The sequence below is a fragment of the Myripristis murdjan genome, chromosome 14 (genome assembly GCF_902150065.1).
Source record: "Myripristis murdjan chromosome 14, fMyrMur1.1, whole genome shotgun sequence".
Lineage (NCBI taxonomy): Eukaryota > Metazoa > Chordata > Actinopteri > Holocentriformes > Holocentridae > Myripristis > Myripristis murdjan.
The window spans coordinates 22,047,510-22,075,133 of record NC_043993.1 but is presented as its reverse complement, the minus strand read 5'-3'; the positions used below and the strand labels follow the sequence as shown (position 1 = coordinate 22,075,133).

Below are 27,624 nucleotides of genomic sequence, written 5' to 3'. Positions count from 1 at the left end.
TATTATGATTACATGTCACACTTTAGCATTAACAAATAGTTGCAAAGTATTGACATTATAGCAATGTTAAAATAATGATCTACACTCTATATTGTAACAAATTCTTCTTAATTGCTTTATAGTGATATTAAACAATTAATTTTGCAAGAATCCCCCTGGAATAAGGACCCCTGTGAGTCCTCAGAAAAACTTGAATCTGTCCCTTTAAGAAAAAGTTTTGCATGCACACAGCTTATGTAAATTCTTAAAAACAGGCGGTGTCTTCCTGTGAGGTTGGGCACATTTCGTGGTCATTTAACAAATATTTTCTATGTCACCTCTTTGAAACTGTAAAATAATGATAATAACACCGTAGTTCCCGAAGCTGTGAGGATAAACGTAGGAAGGTAAATGAAATATAGTCGCCTAAATTACAAGTCGATAACAATGTAACGCCCGTCCCCTTACAGTACAATGTCTCGCACGTGTTTTTTTTCCTAGGATGGAGAAGCTAAGTATTAATTCATATATTTATTCTCCACAGCGTTCCCTTATGTTAGCCAAAACCAATTTATGTATGACGCTAATAATAACCCTAACCTTAATCTTAATCTAACATTAAACGTAACTCTGACCCTAACGTTTACCAATAAGTCAAAATGACCACCTATTTAAAAAAAATAATAATAATAATAGATCCCTCGACCTCCTAGGAAAAAAATCTTAACGCCCGGGATGGCGGGAGAAAATACTTTAAGCGGATGTTGCGTTACAGATTTTCCCGCGTTTCTATCTAGTGCCTGTGGGTCAGCTCGTTTGATTTAATAATGAGACGGCATAACACGTGATCCAAGCTAAGTGACATAGCAATGAGGCATCCTCAAACTTGGAAACAGGGTAAAATAGCCTCTTATATACGCTTGGCTTAGACATCACCCGATTTAAACAAGTATAAATGATCGCAGTTGCTTAATATACAGGTTAATATTCATCAAACTGGGCAGAGAGTCTCAAAATAGCAACGTCGTCGGCAGGAGCACGCCGCCGCGCAGCTCAGTGAGACTAAACGAGCGCCCCCTTCACGACGCTTTCAGGAAGTCGGTCCGGTTTTGTTGTATTGTTGCACGGGACTCTCGGAGTGGCTTTCAAACTGAGGAAACACCGCTTAACATTAGTATTACCACACACAAACCACAGCCTGTTTTTATTTACACACACACATAAACATATTCCCGATAGATAAGCCGCTGTCACGATGCCACCTAAGAAACGCGGCTCCGGAGCAGCGCAGATGAAGGAGGTGAAGTCCGCTGTTAAAAGTGCCTCCCCAGACAAGAAGGAAAGCCCCGAGCTGTCTGTGAAAAAGTAAGTTAACGTACAACAACCTTCATATTTATATCGTCTGTGAATTCAGCTACATAGGGAGTGTAAATAGTGTAAATATGTGCTGTTTTGTTGGCGTTTCTCTGTTGTTTTGTGACAAACCGACAGGCTCATTAGCTAGCTAACGTTCTCTGTTTCAAACGAGCTAATGTGGAAACCTCTAGAAAACGGTTGGTTTGTTTTCTCAGCCCACAGACGAGCTAGTAGCTGTTCATTCACATGTAAGGATGCTTAACACTGTTATAACACACTAACACACACTGACTGACTTTACCTAACTGTAAACTGGATCTTACACCCAGAGGTCCAGCATGTTGTGTTTGGTGAGCTGCTGTTGTGATGTCCTGAGGTTGTTGTTGTTGTTTTGTCCTCATCTTGGTTTATGTCCTCCCCAAACCAGACACAGAGAAAAGGATGCTGATTTCGTGAGCCTGTGCAAGAGTCTCCATGTGACGGACACCGTGTGTGATCAGGCCTGGGTGTTGTGGAAGAGTGTGCAGGACTCTGTGGAGGCAGGCGCGGTATGTATCATCGCTGCTGCCGGCTGAGACTTACTGCTGACACACAGCAAGATATGGACACGCAGTGCACAACCTGCCTTCAACCACAATGACACACATCTGTTTATTTATCTGTGAAACTGAGTGTATTCATCAGCCGGTTAACTCAGGATTTCTCCTTCCACTTACTTGATATCTGTGGGCATGTGCGGCTCCGTGCAAAGAGTCCCCTCTGCATGTGTGATGTTCTCAGTTTGTCATTTGTTAATGCAGTTATGGCACTGCTGCAGCATTCAAATTCAAAATTCAAACTCCAGAGGGTTGTGTCCGTCTTATTAGCCCGTGGTAACACACATTTTATTTCAAAGTTTTGAGTTATAAAGTTTGTTTGTTTGTTTTTTTACACTGTCATTTTGCTGTTCACCGTTTCATAACAGGACAGCCAAAAAAAGCTGTGGAGCGCTTGCCTGTTTGTGACCGTGACAGACTTGGATGTTGCCTGTTTTACCTTAACTCAGGTTCAGAAGGAAGTGGATCTGAAGTAAGTGTACACCATGCACATCACTGACAAAACAAACAAACCAAAAAATCAGTGTAATTTGTTTTTTTTAATTTAATTAATTTATTTTTTGGGGGGGGGGGGGGGGGGGGGGGGTGCAACTTCACTGTTAACACTTTGTGCATATGTTCTCCTTCAGCAATTGGAAAGCCAAAGAAAAAAACATTCAAAATTATTTTTTTAAAAGCATTTTTGTCACCTTCTTTTGGCTATTTTTGACCTTCTGTTGTGTCTTTGGGTGAGAAGCCCGCTTCCCTCTTTAAAAGGGCATTTGTGCAAGTGAAACCAGTAATCTCTGTAAAAATCATACTCACTTCAAATGAATTTGCGTCAGAATACGGTAATAAGATGTGCATTCAGGGAACAATGAGTAATGAGCAAAATCATCAACATTTTCCATGAGCATCAGTGATTGAAAAGGGAATGAGAACAATCTTTAGTCGCACTTCACCATCACAAGGTTAATATGTTCGACTGAGTGGCTGCTAACTGAGACTAATGTGGCAGCTGTGAGCATCAGGCAACAGTAAACACAGTCAGAATATCATCTGTTTATTAATATCCTTTTGCAGACATTATAAGAAAACACCTTGGTATAGTTACCATGTGTACCACTAGGGTGTATTGTTTTCAAGGTGTGTATCCACAAGCATTTTCTTTTTCAAAAGTGCTTTTTCAGTCTCTCTCGCTCTGTGAATGAGTGCCGTACATTTCAGCTCCCCTGTCTTATACCTCGACAAAGTGTCTCGCCACAGGAGAGTTTATGTCTTTATATCTTACACCATCAGCGCTGACTGAGCCAGATGTTTAGTTTGTGAGATTGGTTAGCCAGCATAATATTTATTGCAATGCAGGTAATAGTAAATGAGTTTTCTGTTACATTAGGTGACATTTGAGCTTGTTTACTTACCAGCTGACTGGTGAACAAGCTGTTCCTCTATTTGCCTTCCATCACGGGAAGTGTGTGATCTAGTTTCCTTTGGTTTTGTGTGTCAGATTTAACCAAGCAGTTGATAATGTTAGAACTTACTTTGTGTGTAAATAGTGGAGGGATTTGAATTATTCTCTTAATGGAGAAAATTCACCAGTATTTCGTGACTGTAGAGTTGATGACATGGTTAGATTAACTCAGGGTTCAACAGTGAGACCCTGTAGGTGTTGATTTGGACCAGCCAGTGGCCCAGTTTGGCCACTGAAAGATATATGGCCCACTGTCCAGTCTCGTGCTTTTTCCAGCCAGTAGGAGTAACTCAGAGAATTGTGGCAGCTGTGAATTTTATTGATCAAGAAGGTTGCAAGTGATTCACAAGTATAGTAGAACAAGGCGGCTCATTTTTAAAGACAGATGTTTAAAAATTAGTCAGTCATTAGACATTTGTAAAAATTAGACAAGCTCTTCTGCATGAAATTCAGCATTTCTGATGTTATAAAACACAGAACCTAACACTTCCTTAATACCAACATGCTACATTTAACCTGCTGGAAAAATGCCTGTTGTAGATTATCCTATCTCACTTTGCAGTTACTGTCATATACTACATTTACATGCACACAAGAAACTAGACTATTCACTTTAGCATCTGTAGAGAGAAATCCACAAAAATCCTTGGACACACCTGTCCAATGTTCAGCGTTTAAAAAAAACAAACAAACATACCAAGTCCTGGTTTGATTTATTCCAGCAGCTGGTATCTAAGCAAAAGGAGTCTTTTAGAATTATGTAGTCAGTAGCCGACCAAATTCCTGCATAAAACGGACCAAATATACAGTACTTATCTTTACTCTTACCTGCAATGCTCAAATTAATAACAAAAAGATGATTTTTTTGAAAAATCTGTCTTAAATTTATTTTAAATTTCTCTTGAAAAGGTCTTAAAAAGTAGTAAATTTAACTCTATGTTAAATTTGCTTTATTGCTTCATTGCACTGAGGAAGAAATCTTTTACTTGTTTATAGGGCCTAAGTCATGTAGCACCTTCATACCCCTGTGATCGCTGATCTGAAAAACCAAACCGTTCCCTTAGGTCGTCTAGTGCTGGCTTGCTCAGTGTCCCAAAGCACTTTTAACTGCATTTCATGGCATGAACGGTGCTATATAAAGTTTCTTGTTGTTGTTATTATTATTAATAGTAACATAAATTTTTTATTCATTTTGCTGTTGTATATTACAAACAGTCAGTGTTATGCATCATAGCAGTGACCTTTTCATGAAAAAAATGTTGTTTGTGCTTTTATCAACATAGAGTGAGCATCGAAAGTCAACACACACTTTACAGTTTAATAGTTTTTATTGCCTTAATGGCCGAAATGAAAACCCAATAAAACAGACCTTATCACTTTCATAATAATAAAAACTAGAACACCTGGACGGGTGTCCGTTTGATATTGACTATGTTTCTTCGCTAGAAAACACTGCAGCCATTTGTAATTTGGAACTCAGTTGCAGAAAATAACCTGTTGCTTTTAATTGGTTTTGCTCGTCATGGTGGAAGTATTGCATTTTTTCATGAATATTGTATTGTTAAATTTGAAGCTCCGTCAGCTGTCTTATACATTGACCCCCTCTCTCATAGTGTGAATCAGTTCTTGGCTCTGGTGAGGAAGCTGGATGTGAACTTGGACACAATAAGCACCAGGGTCGATTCAGTTCTGACACGACTGAAGAAGAAGTTTGATGTGACACTAGCTCTCTACCAGCGGTTTGAGAAGTGAGTGATGGAATAACAACAACACTGAACCACTGAAACTGGCTCTCATAAAGAAATTTGAAACACCTAAATGTATTGATTTCATTTGCTGTTTCATTTGTACAAAGGCTGTTTTGTTACTAGTTGAAAGTTAAAATTAATTGGTCATAATATCTGTGTTTGTGTTTCAGAATATGCGCAAAAATCTTTGCTTCAGGTTCGGCTGCCAAGTAAGTTCAGGAATATGCTACTGCATGAGCACAATGCATTTGTCATGCTTCTCTTTCTAGCAAAATTTTTTGTAGTTTCACATAGGCATGGGAAGATATGAGGATTTCATATCATGATTATCCTGGCCAAAATAATTATATTTCATGCTATTATCCTGATAATCATCAAAATATGCACACAACTCATAAAATGGCACTAAAACATATTGGAATCTCTTTACCTTACATTTTGTTAAGGAACAAATATTTTTTATTGGGTCACAGATAGGACACATCTTTTTTCAAACCTCCTTTTTAGTGAAAAACAAACAAGAACAGGTTCAGACTCTCTTGCCAAGAATACAATAATGTAGGACTGTATGTTAGCAAGCTAAACAGCTTTGTCAAGTCACTCATGAGTATATTCATGGTTATCCCAATTTATTATTATCCCAATAATGGAAATTCACCAACATCAACTTTTCCTGAGTCTTTTTATCATGATCCACAATACAATCCTGTATCATCCCATCCCTAGTCTCACATTTGTTACATGTTTGGAGTAAAAGCTGTGATGTTGATGTGTGGTTAATTGTTCAGTATTTCCTTCTCAAGGGAAAAAGAGACCATGCGGAGCTGCTGGACAATGTTTCTGTTAGCCAAAGGTGGGTTAAGTCTTATTACACATCAGCTTCATGAAATACTTTCCATTTTGCTTGATCGTCTTCGTTCCTTCCTCCCTCCTTTGTGCCAAGCTGTCGAGGTCAAATGAAATGGGCAGTTTTCTCCTCACGGTCGCACTTCTAGAGTTTCTAGTTTATAGCAGTGGGATTGTGTTGTTGCTGCTCACGTGCTGTATCTCCGCTGTCTGCAGGAAGGGCCTTACAGATGGAGGATGACCTGGTCATATCGTTCCAGCTGCTGCTGTGTGTGCTTGAGTTCTTCATCAAGCGCTGCCCGGCAGATCTTCTGCAGCCTCTCTACCGTAAGCCTCGGCCTCAGTCTGCACCTCTGAATTTTTTAAATACTCAACCCTTTGTGCTGTTCCTACACAAGTCTGAAAAATGTGTTTCCTGTTCTAAGAGTTCAAGAAAGTGTGGAAAATGTTTTTCAGTCAGAATTTAAACATGCCTACATGTTTTATGTAGTTGTACACCAATGTCATTTTTCACATTCTTATTTGTTGGGAAGAATTATCTTCAGCTATTATAGTGACATAGCAGCCACTATCAGCCTGTATCATGTCACCAAACTGTTCAAGTCTAGTTGAAGAAATAAGATTTAAAATAGATATGAAATGTTTGACATGGGAAATGTGTGGGAAACCTGACTTGGGCTGCTCGGTGTTATCAAATCTGTTTGTAAAGTCATTGACATCACCACTCACTGGTAATGATTATTTTTAACCAGTGACTAGTCTTAAAGGAATACCCCAGCAGTTTGGGCAAAATACCCTTTTTCCAACGTACCCATACTGCGACAAGATGTTTGATACCATTTTCGCCTCTATACGTCCAGTGGTTCGGTTCCTATTTCATGTTAGCTTAGCATAAAAAATTGAAGTCTACGGGAATCATTAGCCTATCTCTGTCGAAGTGAAAAAAACAAACCAAAAAGCAACTCTGAAGCTGTCTTATCTACACAGTGTATCATGTCGATTTGAAATCAGAAAAAGAGTATTTTTTCCTAAAACGTCAGAGTATTTCTTTAATGCTCTGGCTTGGAACAGTGAAAACATTTTAGTATCCATTAATTGTTTTAGTAAATCGGTACAAGTACCAGGCAAATGTTTTTCTTCTCATGCAATGTTTTTTCCTTCAGAATCAGCCATCAACAGAGGTCAGAGCCCCCCAACGCGAACGTCTCGTCGCAACCAGAGCAAAGCCAAGCCGCGGCCTCCAGAGCCAGAGGTGGATATGCAGCTTCTCGAGACACTGTGCAAGGAGAATGACTGCAACGCAGAAGAGGTGTGTGACCTCCTTCTGTTTATTTACACCAGTTGGGGTTGTCATACAAACACAAAATCCTGAGAAGACATTTTCTTATCCCCGTGTGTTTCTGTCCTCATTGATCCTCTGTGCTACTGGTTTTTCCAGGTGAAGAATGTGTACCAGACCAGTTTCTCTGCTTTCCTTGAGTCAATGGATTTGTCAAGATCCCTGGATTTTCCTCAGGTGAGGAGGCACATTACATCACCTGCTTGCGTGGTTGCAATTGATGTCACGGCTGTAATTAGTCAGCCGCCTCTATCAATACATCTCAGCCTGGATGAGCCATATGCTTGTTGCCATTGAATGTTTGAGTGTCTGACAGCTGGTTATTGTTCACTCATTTGCGCGTATGTTTGTTTTCCATACATGGTGACAGGAAAATGTGTTGTCAAACACGGGATCCTCGTCCATTGTAGCGTGTCTGGGCAGTATATTGCACAAGCTGCTATGAAAACAACCTAGACAGGGAGCCGTTGTTTGCTGACACTGACACACTCGTTTTTTAACTGTTTAATTATCCGAGTTGCCAAGTAATGGACAGTAGGCACACATTATTTTCATAAGTGTCTCATGCCAGCGAGCAGCTAGATAAGTATTTGTTCAGCTTGGTAATCGACTTATGAGCAGGTGGGGTAAAATGGATTAAAAAAGAAATAAGTAAACACTAAAATCTGCTTGGCCGAGATGTGATAATCCTATTGTCCCCACATGTCCCTGCTGGCTTACAATAAATTAACTAAAAAAAAAAAAATCCAAACTGCTGCTTTGAAAAGCTAAATCCAAACAATTGAGCCAGTCTGGGTAATTTTCATGGTTTGATTAGGTTTCATAGGCTGGTTGATGATTTTGATGCTGTCAGGACTGGTGCCTGGCCACGATTAGGAATGTGTGTTAGGAATGTGTGTAAGAGTCACTCTGTTGCCCTGATCCAGTTGCAGACAAGTTGCAGCCAGTCCAGTTACTTGCCACAGCCACAAACAAAGCAGAATTTGGCAATTCCCTAAGAGAGCTGAAATAATTTGGTACTAGCAAACAGTAATTCAGACCTCCTCATATAGAAAAACAAGGAGGGGAAACAGAGGCCAGCGTTCTTCTGTGTTAGAAATAGCATTAGGTACATGTGAGAAGGGCTGAACAATTCATCAAAATATTATTGGAATGGCAATATGGGCAAATACAGTATCCAAATCACAGGAGCAGAAATGTTTTTATAAAGGTAAAATGTGTGACAAAATACCATTATAGATTAAGTATGGTGCTACAAAGATGCCTTGGCCTATAAATCGTATTCACCAGGTATAAGAAAACATGCTTCTTTGGTACAGATCCTAGGAAAAAACACATCATCATCTTTTATATATTTACAGTTAAATGAAAATTATGGTGCAAAAGTGAGCATTCCTACTAAAACCATATCACTATATCTGTCAAAAGAATTACTTTTTTTAAACATATTGGTCAGCTGTAATAGTGAGGATATGAGAATATTATAGTGATGAAGTCATGGAAGGTGATGAAAATGTTGTGTATCAGGCTATTATGGAATTCAAATAATCTCCACTAGTCTGTGCAACTTGATGTGTACTTGCTTTTGTCTCGTCGGTCTCAAAGCCATAAGGATGTTCTGGTTTAGTATGTGGGCCGCAGTGTTAAATCATTACATTTCAATTCAATAATAATATGGCTAAATGTGAATATTGCAGCAAATGGAGGGAAATGATTATTTTCTTTCTGTCGTGATCACAGGAGAGTCAAAAAGATGTTTGGAAGGCTCTGAGGAAACCCTTCATGTCATATTCATGAGTGTTTTGATAAATACAGCTGTTCACTGCAAGAAACCTTGACCTTTTATTTTTCCCTGCAGGCAAATGACCTCAACCAACAGTATGAAGAGCACTACCTCAAGAGTAGAGACTTTGATGGACGGCTGTTTTTGGATGGAGACGAAACTCTTCTCGACCATAAATTAGAGATGTAACTCAGTTCTTTCTTCAGTGTTTTTAGTTTGTAATTAACGTTGTTTAGGCTGATGTTTAATCATCTGCTCTTCCACTTTCAGGTCGCAGGTGGAGAGAACACCAAAGAAGAACGTTCGAGAAGAAGAACCTGTGCTCATCGCACCCCAGACTCCAGTCAGGTGAGCCACGTCACAGCCAATCACTCGTCTGTCTGTCCGTCCTTCCATTTGTTCTCCTTGCTTGATGTTGCTGATGCAGTTACACAGCTTTTCACCTGGGAATTTCTCAGTACAAACAGTCTGGTATTGTGCTGGTAAATAGCTGGTCATTTGTAACATACATGGGTTAAAGTGGGTGGGTTGTTGCAGTGGGGGAGAGGGGGAAAAATCTTAGATTTATAAGGTTTGTGCGATTTTTTTTTCCCCACCATTTTTCAATGTGAAATATCCTGTGAACAACAACACATATCAGTAAAAGCCTTGGTTAATCTGTTTTGGTATATCTGTAGTTTAAGTAGAAAAAATATTTTGCTTACAGGGAATATGTCATTTTGAGAAAATTGGAAACAGGTTCTTTCTCTTTTTTTTTAATAATCCTTTTTGTGTTTGGTATAATCTACTTGATGCAGCTGATATAAAAAAATGTATGAAGCAACTACATACAGATAGTTTTATGAGTGTTTTTATACCGTCTAAAACTACATTTGTAAGAGAAGCAAAATATCATAATATCAACACTGCCAAAATTGACCAGTCCTACTTAAATCTCTGTTTCCTGTGAATGCAGTCATGAATGTGTTTTGGCTTTGATCTATATGTAGTTACTCACATGACCCTGAAAAAACATCAGAAGGCTCCTTCTTATATGTTTTCACGTGGCTGTCAGCCATGAAGCATGAAGCAAGTCGAGTGGAGTTTTAACTTGAGGAAGAAGAAGGGCGATACTGCAACCAAAACACATCTTTCATTGATTGTTTTGTGTTTTCAGTACATTAACAAACCCCCTGTCATCCAGATACAGAAAACCAAGGAGTAGCTATTTCCCTCTTCACTGGTGCCTGTGTGTTCGGTGCATTTAAATGGTGGCACATTGAAATTAAAGGAATTATTTTGATTTATTTATTTGTTTGTGTCCTTGAACACTGTCTGTCTTTTTTTCTCATCAGAGCTGCCATGAGCTCCATTCAGCAGCTGAGGGTCGATCTCACCTCCAGTGGGGACCAGCCGTCTGCTAACCTGGTCACATATTTCAAAGTGGGTCTTCATAAGCGCCGCTGTTTACTTGAGGCTTGAACACCATTTCTTTGTTCACAGTTCCCACACAGTGCTTGAAAGTTTGGTGAAGAATAGAAAATAAATTGGCTATTCTTCAGTCTAGAAAGAAAAATAATGTTTGGAAATTGCACAGAAAGTTTAGAAAAGTATAGATATATATCATTGTTCAGTCCTGACTACACATACACCCACTATGTGCTGTGAAAAATTATCTTTATCCGTAGAGTGATATTTCCTAGATGACACAAATGTACTGTGCAACACCAACCAGTCTTCCAATGGAGTTCAGACATTTAATTATGGGGAAAAAAACAATATTGACAAGGAATATCATGTGGAACATTTTTGTTGTTGAGCCGTAGTTTCTTCATTTTCTGTTATTTTTTCTCCTTCCTGGTGATCAGAACTGCACGGTGGATCCTACAGAGGAAGTGCTGAAGCGTGTGGAGACACTGGGACAGGTGTTCGGCCAGAGGTTCGGTCAGGCAGTCGGTCCACGCTGTGTGGCTCTTGGCAAGCAGGTACAAACTAACTTTCAAAATAAGCAGACGGTGGTGAGGAAGAACATGAACACACCAAACCTCAGTTTATTTGATTATTAATTGATCAAATGTGTCCTTCCTCTTTCAGAGGTTCACCCTCGGTGTCCGGCTGTATTACAGAGTCATGGAGTCGATGCTAAAATCGGTATGTCATTTAAAAAAAAAAAATTCATTAGAGTGGTTATTCAAGTTGTTGCAGCCCTATAGCACAGCTTGCTGGGTCAATATTTCCTTCCCTTTCTGAGTGTTTGATCAACATGTTGGATCAACCATTTTTGGCTACAGCAGCTTCTGTCACCATAGAGACACAGCAAACGGCTGGCGTGTCCTAGATGGTCAAAGACAAAGCACACTGAGAAATATCTGTTATTGCACTGGATTTAAAGGTTAAACAAATGCAGGCCATTTATCATTTGTGAAAGGATCTCTTATATTCAAGAGGACAATATTAAATGCTGGAGGTGCTGAATGTTGACTAACTTCAGAAAGAAATTAATTATCTGGCTGCAAGCTCTACCTATGGCAGCTGTCTGTGACATTTAGACATGACCAGTCACCGTTCCTCATACATACTTTGAATCTTTATCATGTTTTAAATAACATTCAAGAAATTTAAGCTCCATTCCCCATTCAGGTTCGTTCAGTTCCAGGGACTTACAAGTTTTCCCACAACAATGTATTTCAAGAAAGCATTAACATAAGCAAAACTGAATAAATAGATTTTTTTTAAAATGTCATGACAGTTTAATAAACATTTTTTCACTTTCCAACTCCTGTTGAGTTTTATGTCAAAAGCAGCAGAGACCAGTAGAAATCTGTCAACAGAGAGCAGCTTATGGCCCACAGAACACACCATCTGTAATAACTAATGTTCACTTCACTGTTATATTTAGTTAAAGCACTACTCATTAAGTCTTATACCACACTGAAGAAAGAAACACCACTGAAGAAGCCATGAGACCAAATGTATGGTGTGCATGAGTGGGACATGTTTCCAGTTTATTAAAAATATTGATTACTTTACGCTGGCCCTTTTTAGTAGTGCTTTTGATCTGCTTTTGGCATTAAGCACCATCTCTTGTGTCTATTTTGGCTGAGATTTGAGTTGAGCATGCCCCTGTTCTCTCAAGCTGTTTTTCCTCACATGAAATAACATTGTTCAATCGTGCAGGAGGAGAAGAGACTGTCAGTGCAGAATTTCAGGTATGTGGTGGTGTTTTTTTCCCTATTACATTAAATTAATATGAAAATCAGAATCAAAGCTGGTAAATGGCAGTGTGATTTTTACCTTCATTTTCTGCCATGTATTTTCATGCATGCCTCTTGTTGTTCTGATATGTAATGAAGCGTTGTTTGCCTCAAGCTGAGTCATGTGATTTCCATTCCAGTAAACTTCTCAATGACTCCACATTCCACACCTCACTTCTGGCCTGTGCTCTGGAAGTCGTCATGGCAACATACGGAGGTGCGACCCTTAATTTGCTGCATTTACACAAATGTGAACAGATGCAGTTCCATCCTCTTTAGTGATTCTCCAGTAGCCATATTCCACCTCACTGCCATGAATAATATTCATAAAAATGTGACCTGTAGTAGTTGTATGACAGGCTATTTGTGTCGATTGCGCCTCATGAACAGGGAGCTCTTTTAAGACCGGAGGATACAACCAAGGAAGTAGTGGTGACCCAGCTGAAGACCTGTGCTTCCCCTGGATATTGGATGTGTTCAATCTAGCTGCCTTTGATTTCTATAAAGTCATCGAGAGCTTCATCAAGGCCGAGCCCACCCTGAGCAAAGAGATTGTCAAACATCTGGAGAGCTGCGAACACCTCATCATGGAGAACATCGCATGGAGGATGGTGGGTTTTTCCTCTCATCCCCCCCTACAGCATGCATGTGATAAAGTCACAGCACTTGCATAAAACACACATGTACACATATAAACACAGAAATACAAAAATTCACCCACTGTAGCATTTATTGTCTAATGACTACCAATTACATCAGTGCTGAGCGGATATTAGGTTTGTCACTTTTTCCCAAATTTGAGTTAGAACAAAATCATTAGCAAGAATTTATTCACATGTATTCAAATTGCCCATAGTTCAAGAATCTCCTAAACAAAATATAGACATGGCAACTTACAATACAGAATAATCAATATTGACCTCTATAAGTTACAATCAACGTGTAAAGACTTGTGTCTTTAGCTTCACCATATTAAGTTTCAGAAGTGAAAAATTAACATGCTGTTTTCCAAACTCATTTACGTCAAACTGACAAATCAAACTCACCTACAAATTAGCCTAAAGCAGCTATAAGTGCCCCTGAGCAAGGCACTGAACCTCGAACTGTGTCAAGGAGGGATCTGCAGAAACACAAATAACCTTGTAAAATCTGCTCAATAAAGCTGGCTTCACATTTTTAATTTACCTTGTGCTTTGGAAGCCTGAGACACATCAAGCCAGCTTCAAAGACCTAGTGCTGACTAAAGCAAACGGTCAGGTGGCTTTGTGGTGCGTCAGGTCTCCTGCTAAAAACTACCCATGAACACGCTGCACAGACTATAGCCCATGGTTGACAGGCATGCATGTTCTACACCTGCACAAGAGCCAGGAGCAGGGTACAGTGGGGGACCCTCTCCAGAAAAAAAACAACAATCCTCAGGATTATGGAAAAATAACAAAACAAACTACCTTTAGCCCATCATTTTCATGCTGCTCTTGAATCTAATAAAAAACTGCTGAATTGGCCAGTTAGCTGGTGAGGACCGCTTGTGGGTCACAGTGCACACACTACAGCCGATCATCAACACCCGACAAGGCCCAACAAGATCTGATGGCCGACTGGCTTGATGTGCCAGGGTCCTTGAATATGGAGCCTTTATCAAGTTGACAACTTCTGTTCTTGCACCCATGCGACTGACACGTCCTGATAGAGGTTGGTTGGGACTAGAGGTGATCTCCTGTCTCACTGACTGCCGCTGCCTCCACTGCTGGCTGGCTCCCTGTGTGCCATGCTGCTGGAGAAGTAGTAGATGAGCGGGTTGAGGCAGCAGTTGGAGCTGGCCAGTGACAGCACCACAGGGTGCACAGCCTTGGTCATTTTGGCCAGGCCACAGCTGGGCAGCAGCCCCACATGGGTGAGGGTGTACCCCAGCAGGTTAACATGGTAGGGGACGAAGCAGAACAAGAAGATGGCTAGCACCCAGTAGATAACCGTGAGAGTGTGCTGCCGGCTTCGGCGCTGGCTGTGTGAGCGGCGTCGTGGCTGGCGGAGCACGCTCAGCACACTGCAGTAGCTGAAGAGAAGCAGCACGGTGGGCAGAAGGAAGCAGCACAACACCAGGCCCAGGGCTGTCAGAATGAAGGTGCGCTGGTGTTGTGAGGACGGGTCCAGCAAGCAGGGCTGGTGATTGCGGGCAGCAATTGAACGCAGCACAGGCAGACCCATGCTGAGTGTCAGCACCAAACACCAAATCCCCCCACATATCATCTGGGCAACGCGCAGCCTGCAGGGCGGTGATGCCAGCGGGCGTACTACAGCAAAGTAACGGTCCACTGCAATGCACACCAGGAAGAAGATGCCCCCATACAGGCTGATGTATTTGACGGTGAAGGTGACCTGGCAGAAAGCTGCCCCAGGAGTCCAAGCAGCCACATCACCTGTCCTGGCGAAAAAGGCCTGGGCCTTTTGGTGGTAGTAATAGATTCTCAGAGGCAGAGAGATGACAAAAAATAAATCGGCAGCGGACAGGTTGACCATGTAGATGGCTGTGCTGGTTAGGGTGCAGGGAGAGAGCCACAGCCTGCGCAGAGCCAGGCTGTTGGTCACCAGCCCCAACAGAAAGATGACACTGTAGGACACTTGATAGAAAGTGAAGCGGTAGCTGGTGTCCACGGTGCAGTTGGACAGAGGTGAGAAAGGCTTGACCGGCAGATCAGTCATATTCCACAGCTCCATGTCTCAATACGGTTTGCCGTTCCAGCCTTTATGCTGCTGTCTCCCTTATATCTGGAGGAAATGAAGTAGGCTTAAGTTAGCAAAAGATGGGATGACCATATCGAACACCTGCTGCAAGAACAGTTAAACATGTGGCAAGTAGAAATTTACTAAAGTCAAAATCTCTGCTGTTTTTATGGAGGGTAAATATTGCAGAAGTGACATGGTGTTTAATATTCTCGACGAGAGTCAGTCGAATCATGGCCACAAATATTTAACCGCAGCTTCCCTGCTTGTAAAACAAGTAACTGCACACACCTGGTAACAGCACATGGAATTTTCCACTCAGAAATGTGTCTAAGGTGACGAGTTGCCAGAGAACTCCTAGTGTTATCTCAGTACTGATAATGAACAGCACAGAACTGACAGTAATGATATTCAGGACTCGTTTAGATTATTTGTCTCTAATGTTGCTGCAGTAAAAAGCAGAAATACAGTCTCCTAGGCCAAATTAAAATAAAATGTCAAATAACTGTTGAATTCAAAACCATTAATCAATTCCTGGATAAAGCCTTCCAACCCCTTTTTCTACTTTCATGTGGACAAAAGGACATTACAGTGTCGTAATTGCTGTGAAATGTAAATGGAAAAAGAGGTATCTTCTAACATATCAGTTTCTCTTCCCAAAGCTGCCAACCATCTGACACTGAGAGTATTTCATAGGGTTAATTACCTCACCTGATAATCCCCGTGCCTGAACTTTTTCTCACGTAGGCCTAATAGCCATAATAACAGTAACTAATGCTCAGCTATTATAAAGAGAATCAGGACTACTTCAAATTATACGGTATTTAATTGTTAACTGATTGAAACTGATCACTTTTCATTCATTTATTCTTGACGTGGTTGATTTAAAATATTACAAAAAGGTGACTGTAACTGTGATTATAAATCATTTTATGGACATTTTTCATTTTAAATGAAAACACTGACCATGTAATATGTTTTTCTTTTTAAATATTATCTCTAAGATACATGATGACCAGCCTTATTAAACATAGGGTGTGTTAAACAGTATTGCACAGCAAACACCACTATCAAAATGTGATATCAAAGTTTTGTGACTGCGTGCATGTGTGCTGTATTTGTTCTTCATTGCCCTCCTTCCTTAGAACTTTCATCACGGTTGCAAAATAATTTTTAAAATGCACAGACTTAATTGCTGCACTTTTCACTGCAATTAATAGCTTACTGACCATATGCAAAACTGAAGTTCCCAGCTGACTGGTGTTTGGGCATCATAAAGATGCACTGTTTTTCTACTCCATATTTCTGCCGTAGACATAGAAAACACACTTCTTCAAGTATAATTAAACAATATTAAGAATGATACTGAAATACCCAGGACTTCGAACTTAAATGTGGCTACTCACCAGTCTCAGGATCTCTGTAATGCAATTAGATTGTGATAATGTTATGCTTCCAGTCTGTTGACGATCAGCAGGAGGCTGTATTCTTAAGATGCTGCACTAGTGCACACACACTAGTAGTGATCTGATTGGAGGATTTATAAGTTAAACACCTACATTTACACACAGGCTCTTCATCTCTCTCTCGCTCTCTCTCGCTCTCTCTCTCTCTCTCTCTCTCTCTCTCTCTCTCATAGACACACTCAAACACACACTCAAACATACTTAACATATGGTGCCCTAACCTATACACACATTTCCCTTGGTGCTTGGTGACAGTCTCGTTATCAGAAACATCCTGACTATTTCATTTCTAGCCGATTAGGCCCAATACTGAGTCCTAATATGAGCTAAGAATTGGCTAATATTCATTAAAGTACTGTTTCAGTTTCCATTCTTACAGCAAAGCTGCTTATGACAGTCGTCATACAGACATTATGCTTCATCATCATGACCCTTCATTACTTAGTGTTTATTGGCTGGTTTTCTCACTGAACTGATTTGTTTGATTAGCTTTACAAATTAGCACAGATTAATTACTTGTCAGAGTGACACTTTTTGGCTTCATTTGCTCAAAGCCGACACAAGTCAGGTGTCAGTCATGACAATATTTGCCTGCCACCTGAAGCAAGAATAGGATTAAGTCACCATCATTCATCCTCATATTATTTTGTGAATCCTACAGTTGAGCTAAACTGCTGCAAACCAACCCAAATGTGATTTGTGTGCTGTTACACAAGTTGCGCATAGATGGAGAATATTAGGCTGGTATTACAGATGGAAATTAGCTGCTGTGTGGATAATATTCTTCTTAATATTTGCATTCTGTTACGCATTGTTGCCAAGCTTCTGTGCTTATCCTGTCAGCTATGATTTTCCTTCACAAGTCAGTTCAGTGTAACTTGACAAGTATTTTATTCATGCTAGCTGGTGATAATCCAGTTGCATGTTGATTGTAAAACAAGTTGTAGTTCACACCAAAGCATGAGGAAGCAAAACCTGATGGATTTAAGAATCTGAGGTTTGATATGTTTTCAACAGTGATCCTATAATTTTGAATTAATTGCATAGATTAAAAAATAACAAAACTATGTTATTTATCATGTTTTTGTAGGATTGCAGCAGCCACTGTGCTGTATTTTGCATACCGCAAGAGGCTTGTGCGTACTCGCCTGCCTCAAGTTTCACAATTCTTTCCGTCAGAAGAGCGGGGATGACGACTGTTCCCTTGTTAGAGAAAACCCTCAGGGGAAGCCTCTCAACAGGAATGTAAGCGCTCAGTCTTGTAGCACTCAGCTCTTAGAAGACAGAATAAATTTCACTTCCATTTAGGCTGCATCGCAGGCTGTGTTAACACATTTTATTCATGCATTTATCTGTTGCTACATAGGAATCTCTTGTAGATAACTGGGCAGTCTGATTTTAGATGCTAAGAATTTTACCAGCTTTTATTAAACATTAGAAACTTCTAGTTTCTAATGTTTCTAAAATCTAGTTGTTAAATCTAGTTGTTAACTAAGAGTTGAGATGGAAAATTTAATATATTATCACGTGAAATTGATGTGTGTCCTCATATACCGGTTTTGGTAAATACAGTTATGCTGCTGTAATGTATTCTGACTCCTTGACATGCAATCTGTTGCTTACCCTTCCAACATAACCAGTTATTTAGATAAGGCCCTTGGTAGTATTAATCTGTATTTGACACTTACCAGCCACTCCTGTAATCTGTTCACAGCCCAACTTTCGAAATTCACTGACTCATTAGGGACTGACAGTGTTACCTGCCTGGTTTTTGCTCTCTTGTTAGTAATTGCATGACTAATAAGTTCAAGTCAGTTATGTTGGTGGCACCTTGGAAAATGACAGACGTGACCAACTGAAAATCTGTTAGCATAACATATCTTTTCTCTACACTTTACTCAGCTAACCAGAAAACTGAACAGCAGTCAAATACATTTCAAAATTTAAGAATCTTCTTTTTTTATTCATTCAGTTTCAGTATTGGAAAAAGGCTGTAAAGTGCGTAGAGTTTTGTTGGTTATTCCACAAATATTTATACATTACACAGAACGTTACAAAACACACAGAGCTGTAATACTGGTTCATCATGCCAAAGCAGAGTTCTTTAAAAGGCAATCTGCTCAGAGGCATAAGACTCTTTGAAAGCAAAATGTGTTCTGTATAAAGGCAACACTTTTTTCCTGTTCAAGCACCGTTAACCAGAGTATCGCACTTTACTGTCTGTTATTTCCACACATTTAATTTTTTTTTTTTCATATTTCTGCTTTACAGATAGTCACAGTGGAGAGAAATAGTAAACACAGGGTGGTATGTGGTACATGCTCCACATGGTCAACCATTGTGGCGCCTCCATTTCCACGTGTTTTTATCACTAATCTTAAATCTTATCCCAAGAAAGTTTAAGATTAACACGACACAACATGACAGACCTTCCTACCTTATCAGTATTCTGATTCCTATTATATTTTATGACTTTTAGGGTATTGAGATGCCATCAGTGAGTTGACACAGCCATCTTTGATTGTTGTTTGATATTATTTTCCGTAATCTGCACTGCTTTTGTTACCCTGACCGAGGAAATGTAACATGCAGCACATTGTTTTAAGACTTTCAATGTTTCTTCTCTCAAGTCCTACATTGAATCAGAAGTGATTGTGTAAAAGTCTTAAATCTGGGTAAATAGTCCATGCTGTCGAGTAGATGGGTCCTTTGTAACCACAGTGTCTTTACTGTGATTTTGTGCCGTGATGGTCCTGTCGGCAGCTCTGTCATCTGTTACCTCAGATTAGAACAGAGTTTCACCAGCAATACTCGATAATTTTTTAATCCTGTCACATCATACAGTTGATGTTATGCTGTAGACTCGTTGTCAAAGAGTTTGGATCTCAGACCTCTCAGCGTAATTGGACTGCTTTGCGCAGAGTCCGTTTGTAGTCTCTCAAGGATGTGGATGCCATTGTGTAATTTCATGGACTTGCGTTTGATGGAGTTCTGAATAGTCTCTGAGGTGAAGTAGTAAATGACCGGGTCAAAGCAGCAGTTGGTCACAGCTATGCACAAAGCAACAGGATAGATGGTTCTGACGACTGATTCTGCATAGCATCCTTTCAGGACTTTGCTGCGGACCATGGCGTAGAAGATGAGGTTGACATTGTAGGGGATGAAACAGAAGCAGAAGGTAAACAGATGCACGGCGATCATCCGTAAGATCTTAGTTTTGTTGAGATGGCCGCGGCTGACGGTTTGGGGTTTCCTCAGTGTCTGAAGGACTGATATTGAACAGAAGACATTGAGTATCAGTGGGATGAGGAAGCCCACCGTCTCAATGAACATGACCACTTTGGACAGCTTGGACTGCCACTGCTTTTTGGAGAAGTTCTCAAAGCAGTAGATGGAGGGTGAGTTGGCATTTCTGGGCGAAGTGGTGTCTAGAAGGAACCCCGAGGGTAAACTGCCAGACAGAACCAGCACCCACACCGCACAGCAGGCCAGTTTTGCATTCCTCTTAGTGCGAATGTTTTGGGATCCGAACGGGTGCACAATAGCCAGGAAACGGTCAATGCTGATGCAGGTGAGGAAGAGGATGCTGCCGTACATGTTGGTGTAGAACAACGACACAGAGAGCTGGCACAGTTCCTTACCAAATGGCCAGTCACGCCTAATGAAGTAGTATATCCGAAGAGGCAGGGTGAACACAAAGAGCAAATCTGAAACCACAAGATTCATCATGTACGTCGTGGTCTCATTACGCACTTTTAACGTACAAGCAAAAATGTAGACAGCGACCATGTTGAAGAGGAGTCCAATCACAAACACCACGCTGAAAAATGTACTGTAGAGGGGGTACTTAAAGTCATCATTCTTATGGCAGCTCATGTTTGTTTGGTTCGAGCCCAGTGTAGTAATGCTCACATTTTGCAAAGTGCTATTATACATCTTGAGAGTGAATTGATGATTTTGCAAAACAAACCAAGTCACAAAGTTGAATGTATCTTGAGTATCTGAGACTTGTGTTACGTATAAAAGAAGCAGTGCATCTTATTTAGTCCACCTTAGGCTTGACTATCCAGTTTGGGATGAAAAAAGCTGCCAGTCAATACTTTGAAAATTCTCCCAGTTAATGTGTAATGTGAATTTATGTCTAACTGAGGAGAAAAAATGTGACAACTCCACTTAATCCAGTTAATACCTGTGTTGGCATCCACAGTCATCAAACAATCCTCAGTGCCAGTTCCTCCTTTACCAAAGTGAACGTTGTCCTCTGGCTGTTATAATCCTTATTTTAATGCAGCTTCTTTAGTTTCACTTCTTTCTCCAGAGTTGAAATGTCCACATTGAGACAGGAGTCATGCGCCTCTTCTCAAGTCTGTGAGCACTCGAGTGGTTCTTCCTTCTCTTCACTTTTCCTGTCTGTAACAAGCCCCCAGGGCATGGTGATCCTCACGCTTATGCTCCAGAGGTTTCACTCTTCTCCTGTCTGTCCACCGAGCAGAGACCCCTTCGCAGCCTGCTCGTCTGAGGCTCTGAAACAAAGTGCCCCGTGGACTGCTCAGTCACAGAGGGAGGGGCATCTGTTGCAAGCAAAGTCCACCCATTGCTTCCTTGCCTTGTTTATGCAGTCACCTGTAATCTCAACAGCAGCATTACCCAGAGACAGGCGTGGCCCATGTTGGTTTCTGATAGCTTTTAACAATCTTATTTCAAATTGCAGAGATTTGCCATGTGTTTTAACAGCTTGATTGACATTAATTAATTTATATCAAGCCACATAACCATTAAAGGATTTTTGTGTGTCTAGTAAAAGATTGGATCACAACATTTCATTGTCTGCCTGCCAGTAAGTAGCATAGCTTAGTTATTTCCTTCATACAACTGGATTTTTTTGAGTCATTTCTCATTTTTAAAGGTGGAGTCCACAATTCTGCAGAAAGCTTGTTGATATATGAAATCAGCGAAGTGGCTGGGACTGGGCTGCCCAAAACTATTCCAGCCAACCAGCAGCAACCTGTTCATGCTTGTGCATAGGACAGAGGGAAGGGCTGGGGGAGGGGAGATGGAGGAAAGGAAGCTGTGTGTGTGTGAGAGTGACAGTAAATCTGGCTGCTGATTTCTTTCTCCTGAATTGCTGACTCCACCTTCAAAAAATGACAATGAACAGGTGGCCATTTCAAGAACCTACTTAAAGCTGAATAATGAATCCAGGAATCTTATACCATGATTTTAATCAACCTAATTAGAGAACAGTATCCAATATAAGTCACAGAATCCTCTTAAAACATCTGGTTCACTTTTGCAACTCAGCAGGGAGCAGCAAGTACAGCAGGTCAGCATGTCTGTACCTGCAGATTTGATGTGTGGGTAGTGACTAGTCGGCCCCACCTAGTGTCCTGCCTGATCTCATCTCAGGCTGCCTTGTTGTTGCATGCCTTTGATTTTGACTTACATGTTGGCTAAACCAAATGTCTGCCTGCTGAAGTTAGAAACATGACCATGTGCAGCTGTTTTGAGAAAAAAAAATCTACTAAAAGAAATGTTTTTACATCAGTTTGATGGATTTTTCCAAATGTATGACTAATATTTATTATTGTCTAATGCAATATTACAGGGGAGTGTCTCCTTAGGTCAACATAAAATCAGTAACCAGTGTGTTGTTAATCCTTGTTAATCCTCTTAGCATGTAGCCATTATGTTTCTGGAACATACATTTGGGTAAGATGTAAATATAATTTTTTTTTCTGGGTCGCATGGCACATTGTTAAATATATTGAGAATTCTTTGCTGAGTACTTGTCAGTGCCACTGTGCCTGGTCTTGAAAAGAAAATTGAGCTTCCAGTGGATTAAACGATACAGTTTACTAGAATTATTTAAAGTAGCATACCAGTTCATTTTATCCATTCTTGATCTTCTTACATTAAACTTTTTTTTTTTTTTTTTTTTACCTTGAAATTACACGAAAATATACTTTTCATGACTGCTGATCTATTGTCTCAAAATCAAACAGTACATTGAGTTCACACATGAGAACAGGGTCTCACGCATCTCACCCCACTCTTTCTCTAATTTCATCATTGTGAAACTTCTGACGTCAGTGAAGTATTGTGTGGTTGCTCATATCTAGAGGAAGTGTCATCTCCAGAAGTTAAAACACACTTAAAATCAGCTTCTCCTAGGCTTGGGAGACATTAAAGATATCATCATGTCAGCATATGTGGAACATTTTTTACATCATCCAATTATTGTTCTCTGAATAATAATAGCATAGATGCATTCTGTTGGAAGTGTATGATTCCTGCTTGGTTAAATGTAAATATTGTTTGTGCCTCTGCAGGGCTCCCCTCTGTTTGAGCTGCTGAAACAGACACAGGAGGCCCCAGCTGAGCAGGTGGAGACCCCTGCAGCTTTTACCCAGCCGCTGCAGCACAACCACACCGCCGCTGACCTGTGAGTATCGACCCGTCTTTCAGTGAGGGTAATGTTGATAAAGTGTTAAGCTGGTGCACGATGGAGGCCTTTTTAAACCCCAAAGCTGTTCTAAAACCACTGGGAATCACAGGCTTGAATTGCAGAATGAATCAAAATTCAGGATTCAAGACTTCTTTATTTGTCCTGAAAGAAATTTGTTTTTCACATTAAGTTTGTCACGTCAGTTACAGGAGGTAAGGTACAAGCAAAGACACACAAACACCCCCCACCTCATTCCACACTCTCCCCCTTCCTGAGTTGAGATTTTCTGACAGGAGGATAAATCTGTGTGTCTGTATAAAGTTGGTGCTGTACTTCACAGACTTCACTGAGGTTTTTATTTGGCCCTCACAGGTATCTGTCGCCCATGCGCCCAGGCCACCGTGTCCTGCCTCCTGAGTCAGCGGCCACACCGGGCCCCCAGCCTGTCGCTCAGGCTCCTTCTCAGCCTACTGGCCAAACCCCACGACCTCCAAGGTCCAATTCTCTCAACCTCTTCTACAAAAAACGTAAGGCATCATTTGAGCTCTCATCTTTAGTTTCTGATTCAGTCCACAACAGATGTGTGACTTTCAGTTAACTTTACCTGGACAAACAAAAAACAAGAATTCTTGTGGCTCTGTTGGTTGGCTATTTATCTGATGAGGTAGTTTATTCAATGCTATTTTGACAGTGACCATAAGTAATGTTACAAAGTAAAAATTATGTTTGTCTTTAGTTCATAGTTGGTGATTCACTCAAATATTTCCAACTATGTGAAAGCAAAAAAAAAATAAAAAAATAAAAAAAAAAAAAAAAAAAAATATATATATATATATATATATATATATATATATATATATATATATATATATATATATATATATATATATATATATGGTCATTGTTGTTGGATTTTGGCAACAGAATTTCCCCACAGAATGCACTGAAAATGTATGTGCTGAATAACACCTGGCAGGCTACTAAAATATTAAACAACATATGATGAATCATGTGACAAACTGATGCAAAATGATTTAATTCAGAATTCACATTACTGTTTATTAAAATAGAAGTAGCAGTTCACTAAAAATGTAGATGTAATAAATCAAAATGAAGTGCTTAAAAGAATACTCAAACGTTTTGGTCAAAATACACAACAATAGAAGGGAATGGAGAATCAGTATAGTATTGCAAAAATAATATATATATTTTTTAAATAATTTGTAATTTTTTTGCACTGCTTTCATGGTTGTGTTGAGCGAATGTTTTTGTGGGAACTCAGACATGGGAATGGAAAATGCCGACTACAAATTGCCCATTTACTTTATCCAATATAGAAATCTTTGATGATTTTTTTTCTCTCTGTTGACTTTCATCAGGATTGTACTCACTTAGAGTTAAACCTCTCCAGGTTCCAGGGCAGTGTCTCCTCTTCATTTTGATAGGAAGCACAGTTCATGTGATGCGGACATTTCTGAAAGATTTAACTTTGACGTTCTTTAAGTGGCACCGTGTTGTGAGTGTTGTGGTCAGTTTGTGCGCTGCAGCTGCCTGTGCCTGTCTCTCTCACGTCTCTCCTCCCTGCAGTGTACCGACTGGCCTACATGAGGCTGAAGATGCTCTGCTCCTACCTGCTGCCCTCCCACCCTGACCTGGAGCACATCATGTGGACGCTCTTCCAGCACACTCTGCAGCACGAGTACGAGCTGATGAGAGACCGTCACCTGGACCAGGTAACACTCTCTCTCTCTCTCTCTCTCTCTCTCTCTCTCTCTCTCTCTCTCTCTCTCTCATTATCACATGTTTCTTTACCCGTCACTCGCTCTTTCTCTCATTCTTGCTGTTTGTTAATCTCACTCGATCTCTTATGCACTCTTGCACTTATCCCACTCTTGCTCTCCCTACTTTCTTTTGCTGTTTATCTCTCTTCCCCCGACTCTCCCGCTCCCTCTCATTTTCCCTCTTTCTGCCTCACTCTCCCTCTCCCTCTCTCTGTCCTGCTCCCTTGCTCACTCTCTATTCTCTGCTGCCTCCCTCACTCTCACAACTACCTCTCCTTGTTTTTGCAGTTGATGATGTCAGCCATGTATGCTATATGCAAAGTGAAGAATGTCGATCTGCGGTTTAAAACCATTGTGACGTCATATAAGAACATGCCCAACACCAACCAGGAGGTGAGCCGACCTTTTGAAATTCCGTGCCATAAAGCATCTCATCCCTAACCTTGGGCTTCTGCTCTCCTCATCATGCCCAGATTTAAATCTTGATGTCAAAATCTTTTGAACTCCCCCTGATCTCTCTTCTCTGTCTCCCTCTCCCTGTTGCAGACCTTTAAGCATGTGTTGATCACTGAGGGGCACTATGACTCCATCATCGTCTTCTACAACCAGGTTTTCATACAGAAGCTGAAAACCATCATCCTTCAGTATGCCTCTCCCAGGGTGAGACATTTCCCCAGTGAGGATCATATTTTAAAACTCTGAAATCCAAGAGCCCAGGGACAGGATGATCAAAATTCCCTTTATTTATTTTCAGAAATATTTAAAAATCTCTTATTTGGCCTTTGATGATGCATTTTTGTTGGATAGTGTAGACTGTCAGCTAAAAAAAAAAGCTTTAAGCCATAAATAAGACTATAGAAAAAAACAAGGTACATTTTTTTATTATGTAGAAAAACGTTTCTAGTTTTTATTTTAAGAATATAAAAAGATTACTTTTTTGTTTGTGTTTATCATACAATATTTATAATGTTTTTTTTTTTTTTTTAAAGTCTTATAGGACAAAAGTAAGATTGATTAAAAACTAAAAGGAAATAAAAGAAAAAATATAATAAATGATTAAAAAGGGTTTACAAAATTACCTAAAAATATATATAAAATATAAAATTAAAAATATTAAAATTGTGAGAGGGTTCAGAGTGTTAAATGAAAAAGCTCACCCTTGGTTTCATGAGTTTCACAGGGTTAATCAATGCAAACCTAAGCACAATGACATAAATTCACATGCCTAATCAATAAATATTGTCTTATGTTTTTTTTTTTTCCCACAGCCCCCTACCCTCTCTCCAATCCCACAGATCCCATGCAGCCCATACAAGTTTCCCAGCTCCCCTCTCCGTGTGCCCGGCAGCAACAACGTGTACATCTCCCCCATGAAAAACCCACGCCTGTCTCCCGGGATCATGACTCCTCGTTCCAGGTCAGTCCTCCACAGGCGGGACACTCATGCTCTTTGGAGAGCCAGAGTTTTTAATAGGGGTGTGACAGATATGTGCCCAAACTGAAAAGTCATGGTCTGCAGTCCTTGGTTGTCAAAAGTGTACATGAGGTGATTTTATTTCCCTTCCTCACCACAGTTCTTGCATGTGAGATATTTTGTTTTTTGTTTTGTTTTGTTTTGTTTTTAACCACATTGCGAAGTTATAGCAAACACATTTATAAAGTTGACCATTCAATACTGCTTCTGATTCGTAATAACATTAAACCTTTACAGACATTAGCCAAAGCCCCATTCTGCTTTTTGTGTTACAGTCTTGGTCTATTTTTTAAATTAAAACAAAAACAATTTTTCTCATCTAATCCGAGGTACAAAGCAGGCCATTAAATAGATGAACCGTTACATCTCTATTGTCTAGCATAAGCTGCTCTTGCAAAATCACATCATCTTTGAAAGTGACTTTGAAAAGAGCCCATTAGTTTTCTAACCTTTTTTTCCTTTTTATCTAACTTTTTTTTTTTTTTTTTTTTTTTACAGAATGCTGGTATCAATTGGTGAATCTTTTGGGGTAGGTGTATATTTTGTTCACATATTAAAGTGTAATATCCATCTAACAACTTTGCTTGCTGGAAACATGCTCTCACACACTCTGTTTTGTTCTGTTTTTGATCGTTTCCTTACTCTGTTTTTTTTTTTTTTTCATCTGCAGCTATCCAGCCGCTTCCAGAAGATCAACCAGATGGTCAACAGCAGCAACCTCAATGTCAAGAGGTCTCTGGATCTTGACTCCACACCGAAGCCCCTGAAGAGGTTACGGTTTGATGTGGATGGGCAAGATGAAGCCGATGGCAGGTTGGTTACAAAGGGGCTCATCATGCAGCATGACCTTATTCTTTTCTGCTGGCATTTTCATACATTAATCGTACATCAGAGTCGGCCAGGACTGCGCTGGGAAAGAGATTTCAATCTCAAGTGGGCCTTTTCAGGTTAAATGAATTAAAAATAAATAACCACAGAAACATCATGGGCCGGGACACTGTTTTTGCAAACATCAGAAAGTAGTGAGTAGACTGAGAAGTACAACATAGTGGTTATGTAAACTGGCTTAGTGAACAAAGATACAAGTATGTATACTACCAGTTGTGCACATTAACATGGACTGCGAAAGAAACTGTACAGTGCACTTTGTAATGTGTTTATGAGTTTGCTTTTGCAAAGTACTGCATTAATTCAGTACAGTTCAATAAGCCTTATTGAATTCTGCTGTATTTATGTAGTACTTTGTGTTTTTTATGCAGTGCTTGGTCTCTCAGACCTCTATCCATGTTTGTTTTCACAGCAAAACTAGTCGAGATTCTACACTGATACAGAGACTTGCAGAAATGAGTAAGTGAAAACTGTCTTACACGTGTGTATAGGTTTTTGTTACTTAATATTTTCAGTGAC

The 27,624-nt window shown here is 40.1% G+C and overlaps 2 protein-coding genes across 2 annotated transcripts in view; one reads left to right on the top strand and one right to left on the bottom strand.

Moving 5' to 3' along the window:
• Positions 1–908: 908 nt before the first annotated feature.
• The window catches only part of rb1 (retinoblastoma 1), a 28,144-nt gene continuing 1,428 nt past the window's right edge, over positions 909–27,624 (top strand). Inside the window, exons 1-26 of the mRNA XM_030068774.1 lie at positions 909–1,344; positions 1,763–1,883; positions 2,300–2,403; positions 4,995–5,129; positions 5,300–5,338; positions 5,933–5,982; positions 6,192–6,302; positions 7,139–7,284; positions 7,414–7,491; positions 9,173–9,282; positions 9,368–9,445; positions 10,432–10,519; positions 10,945–11,061; positions 11,171–11,227; positions 12,254–12,285; positions 12,471–12,547; positions 12,721–12,941; positions 22,847–22,959; positions 23,335–23,489; positions 24,550–24,695; positions 25,032–25,136; positions 25,290–25,403; positions 26,012–26,160; positions 26,716–26,746; positions 26,888–27,030; positions 27,518–27,564. Of these exons, the coding sequence (XP_029924634.1) occupies positions 1,235–1,344; positions 1,763–1,883; positions 2,300–2,403; positions 4,995–5,129; positions 5,300–5,338; positions 5,933–5,982; positions 6,192–6,302; positions 7,139–7,284; positions 7,414–7,491; positions 9,173–9,282; positions 9,368–9,445; positions 10,432–10,519; positions 10,945–11,061; positions 11,171–11,227; positions 12,254–12,285; positions 12,471–12,547; positions 12,721–12,941; positions 22,847–22,959; positions 23,335–23,489; positions 24,550–24,695; positions 25,032–25,136; positions 25,290–25,403; positions 26,012–26,160; positions 26,716–26,746; positions 26,888–27,030; positions 27,518–27,564 (2,677 nt within the window). The 5' untranslated portion in view covers positions 909–1,234. The remainder of the gene's footprint in view (positions 1,345–1,762; positions 1,884–2,299; positions 2,404–4,994; positions 5,130–5,299; positions 5,339–5,932; positions 5,983–6,191; positions 6,303–7,138; positions 7,285–7,413; positions 7,492–9,172; positions 9,283–9,367; positions 9,446–10,431; positions 10,520–10,944; positions 11,062–11,170; positions 11,228–12,253; positions 12,286–12,470; positions 12,548–12,720; positions 12,942–22,846; positions 22,960–23,334; positions 23,490–24,549; positions 24,696–25,031; positions 25,137–25,289; positions 25,404–26,011; positions 26,161–26,715; positions 26,747–26,887; positions 27,031–27,517; positions 27,565–27,624) is intronic.
• On the bottom strand, positions 18,518–20,477 carry LOC115371409 (lysophosphatidic acid receptor 6-like). Its single transcript, XM_030068775.1, has one exon. It carries the CDS (start codon positions 20,451–20,453, stop codon positions 19,368–19,370), a length of 1,086 nt encoding a protein of 361 aa, XP_029924635.1. The 5' UTR covers positions 20,454–20,477; the 3' UTR covers positions 18,518–19,367.

Bases quoted from the DNA above. Each gene is read 5' to 3' on its own strand.
- LOC115371409 (XM_030068775.1), bottom strand. From the start codon at position 20,453: ATGTATAATAGCACTTTGCAAAATGTGAGCATTACTACACTGGGCTCG.